This window comes from Oncorhynchus gorbuscha, unplaced genomic scaffold, assembly GCF_021184085.1.
Source record: "Oncorhynchus gorbuscha isolate QuinsamMale2020 ecotype Even-year unplaced genomic scaffold, OgorEven_v1.0 Un_scaffold_10810, whole genome shotgun sequence".
In the NCBI taxonomy this organism is placed as follows: domain Eukaryota; kingdom Metazoa; phylum Chordata; class Actinopteri; order Salmoniformes; family Salmonidae; genus Oncorhynchus; species Oncorhynchus gorbuscha.
Window position 1 is genome coordinate 1 of NW_025753501.1, and position 10,603 is coordinate 10,603.

Here is a 10,603-nt window from a genome sequence, read left to right on the forward strand (position 1 = left end):
ACATTACTGCTATAACAGCCTCCACTCTTCTGGGAAGGCTTTCCACTAGATGTAGGAACATTGCTGTGGGGACTTGCTTCCATTCAGCCACAAGAGCATCAGTGAGGCCGTCCACTGATGTTGAGCGATTAGGTCTGGTTCTTTCAGTTGGCCGTTCCAAATCATCCTAAAAAGGTGTTCGATGGGGTTTAGGTCAGGGCTCTGTGCAGGGAAGTCAAGTTCTTCCACACTGATCTCGACAAACCATTTCTGTATGGGCCACTCTTTGTACATGGGGCGTTACCATGTGTAACCAGTGTGTGACCAGGCACTAGGGACGGAGGTTTGACCTGGCACTAGGGACGGAAGTTTGACCTGGCACTAGGGACGGAAGTTTGACCAGGCACTAGGAGACGGAGGAGTTTGACCCAGGCACTAGTGGGCGGAGGTTTGACCGGGCACTGTGGACGGAGGTTTGACCGGGCACTGTGGACGGAGGTTTGACCGGGCACTGTGGACGGAGGTTTGACCGGGCACTGTGGACGGAGGTTTGACCGGGCACTGTGGACGGAGGTTTGACCGGGCACTGTGGACGGAGGTTTGACCCGGGCACTGTGGACGGAGGTTTGACCGGGCACTGTGGACGGAGGTTTGACCGGGCACTGTGGACGGAGGTTTGACCGGGCACTGTGGACGGAGGTTTGACCGGGCACTGTGGACGGAGGTTTGACCGGGCACTGTGGACGGGGGGTTTGACCGGGCACTGTGGGATCGAGGGTTTGACCGGGCACTGTGGACGGGGTTTGACCGGCACTGTGGACGGGGTTTGACCGGGCACTGTGGACGGGGTTTGACCGGGCACTGGGGACGGGGTTTGACCGGGCACTGGGGACGGGGGTTTGACCGGGCACTGGGGACGGGGTTTGACCGGGCACTGGGGACGGGGTTTGACCAGGCACTGGGACGGGGTTTGACCGGGCACTGGGGACGGGGGTTTGACCGGGCACTGGGGACGGGGTTTGACCGGGCACTGGGGACGGGGTTTGACCGGGCACTGGGGACGGGGTTTGACCGGGCACTGGGGACGGGGATTTGACCGGGCACTGGGGACGGGGTTTGACCGGGCACTGGGGACGGGGTTTGACTCGGGCACTGGGGACGGGGTTTGACCGGCACTGGGGACGGGGGTTTGACCGGGCACTGGGACGGGGTTTGACGCACTGGGACGGGGTTTAGACCGGGACGGGGTTTGACCGGGGACGGGGGTTTGACCGGGGACGGGGGTTTGACCGGGACGGGGTTTGACCGGGGGTTTGGACCGGGCACTGGGGACGGGGTTTGGAGGAGATGTCGTCTTTTTCTCATTTGTATCTGGTTTGAAAAAGGGTGGAAACATATTATACAAAAAATGACTTCCTCATAATGTGGTTGTTCTCCCAGGGCAGTACGGGCCGTGGTGGGGCCCCCAGGCAGCAGTGGAGGAGGATCCTGTGGTCATGTCGGGACACCTTCAGGGTTCAGATCGGACGTCTCTTGGTGCACACCCTCTCCCCTGCATTACCCCTCAGGGACAGGAAGGAGGCTCTAGAGTTTGTGTTCGACCCTGCAAACCCTGACTTCCTCAAGGAGAGCCTCAGCCCCGGTTTAGAGGTAAGAGGTCGGGGTCGCTGTTAGGGCTGAGCCTAAACATCCTCAGGGAGAGCCTCAGCCCTGGTGAGAGGATGAGAGCGAGCGAGAGAGTGAATGAATGAAAGGTTGAGAGAGAGTGATCGAGAGAGAGCAAGATTGAAAGAGAGAGGGCGAGAGAGGGGCGAGGAGGGCGGGCGAGAGGGGCGAGTTACTCAAGCACTCAAATTGACTCACGAACCCTTCTCCCCCTCCCTCTCTCTTTCCCCCTCCCCCTCCCCTCTCCCTCCCTCTCTCCCCCTCCCCTCTCTCCCTCCCTCTCTCCCCTCCTCTCTCTCCCCCTCCCTCTCTCTTTCCCCCTCCCTCTCTCCCCCTCTCCCTCCTCTCTCTCCCCCTCCTCTCTCTCCCCCTCCTCTCTCTCCCCCTCCTCTCTCTCTCCCCTCCTCTCTCTCCCCCTCCTCTCTCTCCCCTCCTCTCTCTCCCCTCCTCTCTCTCCCCTCCTCTCTCTCCCTCCCTCTCCCCTCTCTCTCTCCCCTCCCCTCCTCCCTCTCTCCCTCCCCTCCCTCTCCCTCCCCTCCCCTCTCTCCCTCCCCTCCCCTCTCTCCCTCCCTCCCCCCCTCTCTCCCTCCCCCTCCCTTCTCTCTCTTCCTCCTCTCCCTCTCCCTCTCTCCCCCTCCTCTCTCTCCCCCTCCCCTCTCTCCCCCTCCCTCTCTCCCCTTCTCTCTCTTCCCCTCTCCCTCTCCCCCTCCTCTCTCTCTCCCCCTCCTCTCTCTCCCCCTCCTCTCTCTCCCCCTCCTCTCTCTCCCCCTCCTCTCTCTCCCCTCCTCTCTCCCCTCCTCTCTCTCCCCCTCCTCTCTCTTCCTCCTCCTCTCTCTTCCCCTCCTCTCTTCTTCCCCTCTCTCTCTCCCCTCCTCCTCTCACCCTCCTCTCTCCCCCTCCTCTCTCTCCCCCTCCTCTCTCTCTCCCTCTCTCTCTCCCCCTCCTCTCTCACACCTCCTCTCTCCCACCCTCCTCTCTCACCCCCTCCTCTCTCACCTCCTCCTCTCTCACCCCCTCTCTCTCTCTTCCCCCTCCCTCTCTCTTTCCCCTCCCCTCTCTCTTTCCCCCTCCCTCTCTCTTTCCCCTCCCCTCTCTCTTTCCCCCTCCCTCTCTCTTTCCCTCTCCCTCTCTCTTTCCCTCCTCTCTCTCTTTCCCCCTCTCCTCTCTCCTCTCTCTCTCTCTCTCCTCCCCTCTCTTCTCCCCTCTCTTCTCCCCTCTCTTCTCCCTCTCTTCTCTCTCTTCTCCCCTCTCTTCTCCCCTCTCTTCTCCCCTCTCTTCTCCCCTCTCTTCTCCCCTCTCTTCTCCCCTCTCTTCTCCCCTCTCTCCTCCCCTCTCTCTCTCCTCTCTCTTCTCTCCTCTCTCCCCTCTCCTCTCTCCCCACTCCCCTCTCCTCTCTCTCTCTTCCACTCCTCTCTCCCCTCTCCACTCCCCTCTCCCTCTCTCCTCCCCTCTCCCCTCTCCACTCCCCTCCCCCTCCCTCCCACTCTCCCTCCCACCCCCTCCCCCTCTCACTCCCCTCCCTCTCCCTCTCCTCCTCTTCCCTCTCTCCTCTCTCCCTCCCCTCTCCTCTCTCCTCTCCCCTCTCCCCTCTCTCCCTCTCTCCCCTCTCTCCTCTTCTTCCCCTCTCTTCTCCCCTCTCTTCTCCCCTCTTCTCCCCTCTCTTCTCCCCTCTCTTCTCCCCTCTCTTCTCCCTCTCTTCTCCCCTCTCTTCTCCCCTCTCTTCTCCCTCTCTTCTCCCCCTCTCTTCTCTCTCCCTCCTCTCTCCTCTCTCCTCTCTCGCTCTTTCCTCCCTCTCCCCCTCCTCTCTGCCTCTCCACTCCCTCTCCACTCCCTCTCCCCTCCCCTCTCCTCTCTCCCCTCCCTCTCTTCTCCCCTCTCTTCTCCCTCTCCTCTCTCCTCCCCTCTCCCCTCTCTCTCTTCTCCTCTCTCTTCTCCCCTCTCTTCTCCCCTCTCTTCTCCCTCTCTTCTCTCCCTCTCTTCTCTCCTCTCTTCTCTCCTCTCTCATCTCCCTCCTCTCTCATCCTCCTCTCCTCTCTCCCTCTCCTCTCTCTCCCTCTCCCACCTCCTCTCTCCCTCTCCTCTCTCTCCTCTCTCAGCATGGTCCCAAGCTAGCCATGTATCTGTATGAGATGCTCCATGACCATAAAGATGCTCTGACCAAGAGGAGCAGAGTACTCTGGGCAATTTCATGGCGTCACTGAAGTTGTGGGGTCATCGCTGCATCCCGCCCAGCGCACCGCACAAACCAGACCTACTGAAGGCCATCAAAGAGGTAACCTTTACCCTGACCCTGTAACCTTACTCTATAATACAGGTATGCAAACTACGGCCCACAGGCCGGATCCAGTCCGGGGAGGTTTGAGTAAAAAAATATAGACATATATTCTGTAAAACTTCAATTCATTAACCGGGTGTTTTTGCTTTAATCACTGAACAGGCTTCTATTTAGAGACGAGCTTCTATTTAGAGACTGGCTTCTATTTAGAGACGGGCTTCTATTTAGAGACGGGCTTCTATTTAGAGACGGGCTTCTATTTAGAGACGGGCTTCTATTTAGAGACGGGCTTCTATTTAGAGACGGGCTTCTATTTAGAGACGGGCTTCTATTTAGAGATCGGCTTCTATTTAGAGACGGGCTTCTATTTAGAGAGCGGGCTTCTATTTAGAGACGGGCTTCTATTTCCTTAATGTACACAATATAGTTTACATAGTTGTTTAACTCCACCATTCATTTCCTGCACTAATGTGTTATCATTTACTCACTGTGTCACCTTTATTTTGTCTTAGTATGCCTCAAAAACATAAACAACTTTTCATTGACTGAATAATTATACTCCTCTTTTTCTGTATTTTCATCAGTTCTTACTTTCGCCACTTGAGGGCGATCACTTAATTGCTGGGGGTCTGTACTCCCAAAGTTGACTGTTTTCGTGCTTACCAGGCTTCTATTTATTTATTTGCCAGTTAGCTAGCAGTTCTCAACTGTTAGCAGCCAATGGCAGCAGTTCTTAGCTGTTAGCAGCCACTGGCTAGCAGTTCTTAGCTGTTAGCAGCCAATGGCTAGCAGTTCTTAGCTGTTAGCAGCCAATGGCTAGCAGTTCTTAGCTGTTAGCAGCCAATGGCTAGCAGTTCTTAGCTGTTAGCAGCCAATGGCTAGCAGTTCTCAGCTGTTAGCAGCCAATGGCTAGCAGTTCTTAGCTGTTAGCAGCCAATGGCTAGCAGTTCTTAGCTGTTAGCAGCCAATGGCTAGCAGTTCTTAGCTGTTAGCAGCCAATGGCTAGCAGTTCTTAGCTGTTAGCAGCCAATGGCTAGCAGTTCTTAGCTGTTAGCAGCCAATGGCTAGCAGTTCCTTGCTGTCGATAAAAATTGTCGTAATTTTTTTTGTCATTCCTGAATTATTTAATGTAACAAGTCAAACATTAAACCTTGTAAACAATTCATGGTAATTCATGGTAACAAATCATTTAGACCAGGCGTTTATCTGAAACAGGTGTTTACTTGCTGAAATGTATGCCATTGCTCGGCTATTAATAGGGACAGGAGGCTATTTTAGACTTGCCGTTTCATTTATATACTGAAACATGTAAAGTGTTGGTCTCATGTTTCATGAGCTGAAATAAAAGATCCCATAAATGTTATGGTGTAGGCAGGCATAAGCTACAGACTACGAACACAATTGAAATTTGTCAATGGCAATTTGAATGCTCAGAGATACCATGACGAGATCCTGAGGCCCGTTGTCGAGCCATTCATCCTCTACCATCACCTCCTGTTTCAGCGTGATAACACACGGCCCCATGTCGCAAGGATCTGTACACAATTCCTGGAAGCTGAAAATGTCCCAGTTCTTCCATGACCTGCATACGCACCAGACATGTCACCTATTGAGCATGTTTGGGATGCTCTGGATCGATGTGTATGACAGCATGTCCCAGTTCTTCCATGGCCTGCATACTCACCTGACATGTCACCTATTGAGCATGTTTGGGATGCTCTGGATCGATGTGTATGACAGCATGTCCCAGTTCTTCCATGGCCTGCATACTCACCTGACATGTCACCTATTGAGCATGTTTGGGAGGCTCTGGATCGATGTGTATAACAGCATGTTCCAGTTCCCGCCAATATCCAGCAGTTTCACACAGCCAATGAAGAGGAGTGGAACAACATTCCACAGGCCACAACCAACAGCCTGTTCAACTCTATGTGAAGGAGATGTGTCGCGCTGCATGAGGATCTGGTCACACCAGATACTGACTGGTTTTCTGATCCACACCAGATACTGACTGGTTTTCTGATCCACACCAGGTACTGACTGGTGTTCTGATCCACACCAGGTACTGACTGGTGTTCTGATCCACACCAGATACTGACTGGTGTTCTGATCCACACCAGATACTGACTGGTGTTCTGATCCACGCCCTACCTTTTTCCTTTACGGTATCTGTGACCAACGGATGCATATCTGTATTCCCAGTCATGTGAAATCGCATAGATTAGGCCTAATGAACTTATTTCAATTGACTTGATTTCCTGATATGAACTGTAACTTAGTAAAAACAAATGAAATTGTGGCGTTTATGTTTAACAGAAACCCCCAGGCCACTTCTAGAAAGTCTAAAAATGGATGAAAAGAGTACATATAAATTATAATGGACCTACACTGAGTTTACAAAACATTAGGAATGTCTTCCTAATATTGAGTTGGATTAGGGTTCAACAGTTTCCTGTGGTTCAAGAATGGATTAAGGTTCAGACAGCTGTTCCTGTGGTTCAAGAATGGATTAGGTTCAACAGTTTCCTGTGGTTCAAGAATGGATTAGGGTTCAACAGTTTCCTGTGGTTCAAGAATGGATTAGGGTTCAACAGTTTCCTGTGGTTCAAGAATGGATTAGGTTTCAACAGTTTCCTGTGTGTATCAAGAATGATCCACCACTCAAAGGACATCCAGCCAACTGGACACAACTGTGGGAAGCATTAGTCAACATGGGCCAGTATCCCTGAGGAACGCTCCAAAGAATTGAGGCTGTTCTGGGGGCGTTCCTCAGAACAGGTGTTCCTAATTTACCCTAACCCTATAACATCTCTGACCTTACCCTATAACATCTCTGACCTTACCCTATAACATCTCTGACCTTACCCTATAACATCTCTGACCTTACCCTATAACATCTCTGACCTTACCCTATAACATCTCTGACCTTACCCTATAACATCTCTGACCTTACCCTATAACATCTCTGACCTTACCCTATAACATCTCTGACCTTACCCTATAACATCTCTGACCTTACCCTATAACATCTCTGACCTTACCCTATAACATCTCTGACCTTACCCTATAACATCTCTGACCTTACCCTATAACATCTCTGACCTTACCCTATAACATCTCTGACCTTACCCTATAACATCTCTGACCTTACCCTATAACATCTCTGACCTTACCCTATAACATCTCTGACCTTACCCTATAACATCTCTGACCTTACCCTATAACATCTCTGACCTACCCTTACCTATAACATCTCTGATCGTTTCATCTCACAGGTCCCAGCCCTGTCCCGTTTCATGTCAGTCTCATTCCATGCCCTGTTTCATCTCACTGAGGTCCCAGCCCTGTCCCGTTTTCATCTCAGTCTCATTCATGCCTCTGTTTCATCTCACAGGAACAGCTGAAATACGAGGCGGACGAGAAGAGCAGTAAACTGGCCTGGGAGAAGAAAATTTCCAACACACAGAAAGGTGAAGCATGATTGGTTCAGTTGAGACTCTAGAGCCGTGTCTTACCACCAGTCAAATCCTTACTTTCCCCATACTTGTTCCCTCCATTTCTCTCAAAGCTCATTGGAGGAGGAGGTCAGAGGAGGGACATTGGAACTAGATCCTCAGCTCCGATGTACTTTGAGAGGAATTCAGAAACTAAGAACAGAGGCAAGGATTCCAGCTGACAATGTTTTAAACCAATGTATTGTCCGTCTCTCTCCAGTCTGATCCAGCGTCTGGACGGCAAGTCCAAGGACATCTCTAAGATCGCAGCCGACATCACCCAGAATGTGTCTCTGCGACAGGGTATGGAGAGGAAGAAGGTGATCCAGCACATTAGAGGACTCTACAAGATAGACCTCAGCGCCTCAAGACACTGGCAGGAACTGGTGCAGCAACTCACATACGACCGGTGAGTACTGGGGGGTTACACTGAACAACTCACACACGACTGGTGAGTACTGGGGGGTTACACTGAACAACTGCACACACGACCGGTGAGTACTGGGGAGAGGGTTACACTGAACAACTCACACACGACTGTAGTACTGGGGGGGGGTTACACTGAACAACTACACACGACCGGTGAGTACTGGGGTTACACTGAACAACTCACACACGACCGGTGAGTACTGGGGGGTTACACTGAACAACTCACACACCGACTGGTGAGTACTGGGGGTTACACTGGGAACATCCACACACGACTGGTGAGTACTGGGGGTTACACTGAACAACTCACACACGACTGGTGAGTACTGGGGCTACACTGAACAACTCACACACGACTGGTGAGTACTGGGGGGTTACACTGAACAACTCACACATGACCGGTGAGTACTGGGGGTTACACTGGAACAACTCACACACGACTGGTGAGTACTGGGGGGGGTTACACTGAACAACTCACACACGACTGGTGAGTACTGGGGGTTACACTGAACAACTCACACATGACCGTGAGCACTGGGGGGTTACACTGAACAACTCACACATGACTGGTGAGTACTGGGGGGTTACACTGAACAACTCACACACCCACCGGTGAGTACTGGGGGTTACACTGAACAACTCACACACGACTGGTGAGTACTGGGGGTTACACTGAACAACTCACACACGACCGGTGAGTACTGGGGGTTACACTGAACAACTCACACACGACTGGTGAGTACTGGGGGTTACACTGAACAACTCACACACGACTGGTGAGTACTGGGGGGTTAAGACTGAACAACTCACACACGACTGGTGAGTACTGGGGGGCTACACTGAACAACCTACACACGACTGGTGAGTACTGGGGGTTAATTGAACAACTCACACACGACTGGTGAGTACTGGGGGGTTACACTGAAATGTCCCACATGACCGTGAGTACTGGGGGTTGACTGAACAACTCACACACACTTGGGTACTGGGGTTACACTGAACAAACTCACACGACCGGTGAGTACTGGGGGTTACACTGAACAACCCACACACGACTGGTGAGTACTGGGGGTTACACTGAACAACTCACACACGACCGGGGTGAGTACTGGGGGTTACACTGAACAACTCACACACGACTGGTGAGTACTGGGGGTTACACTGAACAACTCACACACGACTGGTGAGTACTGGGGGGTTACACTGAACAACTCACACACGACTGGTGAGTACTGAGTAAAAACTGACTGGGAGTACTGGGGGGTTACACTGAACAACCTCACACACGACCGGTGAGTACTGGGAGGGGGGTTACACTGAACAACCTCACACACGACTGGTGAGTACTGGGGGGGGTTACACTGAACAACTCACACACGACCGGGTGAGTACTGGGAGTCTCCCACATAGAGTTAGGGTTATAATGTTGGGAACCAGTTTATAATATAATGACTTGTTTACTGTTCTGATAATGTTGGTAACCAGTTTATATGTTGGTAACTGGTTTATAATGTTAAACCAGTTTATAATATTATGACTTGTTTACTGTTCTAATAATGTTGGTAACCAGTTTATAATGTTGGGAACCAGTTTATAATATAATGACTTGTTTACTGTTCTAATAATGTTGGTAACCATTTTATGTGGTAACCAGTTTATAATGTTGGTAACCAGTTTATAATGTTGGGAACCAGTTTATAATATAATGACTTCTTTACTGTTCTAATAATGTTGGTAACCAGTTTATAATGTTGGTAACCAGTTTATAATTTTGGGAACCAGTTTATAATATAATGACTTCTTTACTGTTCTAATAATGTTGGTAACCATTTTATGTGGTAACCAGTTTATAATATAATGACTTGTTTACTGTTCTAATAATGTTGGTAACCAGTTTATAATTGAATGACTTGTTTACTGTTCTAATAATGTTGGTAACCAGTTTATAATGTTGGTAACCAGTTTATAATATAATGACTTGTTTACTGTTCTAATAATGTTGGTAACCAGTTTATAATATAATGACTTGTTTACTGTTCTAATAATGTTGGTAACCAGTTTATAATGTTGGTAACTAGTTTTTATAATGTTGGTAACCAGTTTATAATATAATGACTTGTTTACTGTTCTAATAATGTTGGTAACCAGTTTATAATGTTGGTAACTAGTTTATAATGTTGGTAACCAGTTTATAATGTTGGTAACCAGTTTATAATATAATGACTTGTTTACTGTTCTAATAATGTTGGTAACCAGTTTATAATATAATGACTTGTTTACTGTTCTAATAATGTTGGTAACCATTTTATGTGGTAACCAGTTTATAATGTTGGTAACCAGTTTATAATGTTGGGAACCAGTTTATAATATAATGACTTGTTTACTGTTCTAATAATGTTGGTAACCAGTTTATAATGTTGGTAACCAGTTTATAATGTTGGGAACCAGTTTATAATATAATGACTTGTTTACTGTTCTAATAATGTTGGTAACCAGTTTATAATGTTGGTAACCAGTTTATAATATAATGACTTGTTTACTGTTCTGAAAATGTTGGTAACCAGTTTATAATTAATGACTTGTTTACTGTTCTAATAATGTTGGTAACCAGTTTATAATGTTGGTAACCAGTTTATAATATAATGACTTGTTTACTGTTCTAATAATGTTGGTAACCAGTTTATAATATAATGACTTGTTTACTGTTCTAATAATGTTGGTAACCAGTTTATAATGTTGGTAACCAGTTTATAATGTTGGT

General features: G+C 49.2%; 1 protein-coding gene across 1 annotated transcript; it reads left to right on the forward strand.

Moving 5' to 3' along the window:
• Positions 1-1,401: 1,401 nt before the first annotated feature.
• Positions 1,402-7,395, forward strand: LOC124030356 (lysosomal-trafficking regulator-like). Its single transcript, XM_046341732.1, has 3 exons — positions 1,402-1,629; positions 3,741-3,916; positions 7,314-7,395. Exons 1-2 carry the CDS (start codon positions 1,402-1,404, stop codon positions 3,843-3,845), a joined length of 333 nt encoding a protein of 110 aa, XP_046197688.1. The 3' UTR covers positions 3,846-3,916; positions 7,314-7,395.
• The last annotated feature ends 3,208 nt before the right edge of the window (positions 7,396-10,603 follow it).

Coding starts and splice junctions, on each gene's coding strand:
- LOC124030356 (XM_046341732.1), top strand. CDS start 1,402: ATGTGGTTGTTCTCCCAGGGCAGTACGGGCCGTGGTGGGGCCCCCAGG. Junction 1,630..3,740: donor GCCTCAGCCCCGGTTTAGAG/GTAAGAGGTCGG, acceptor CTCCTCTCTCAG/CATGGTCCCAAGCTAGCCAT.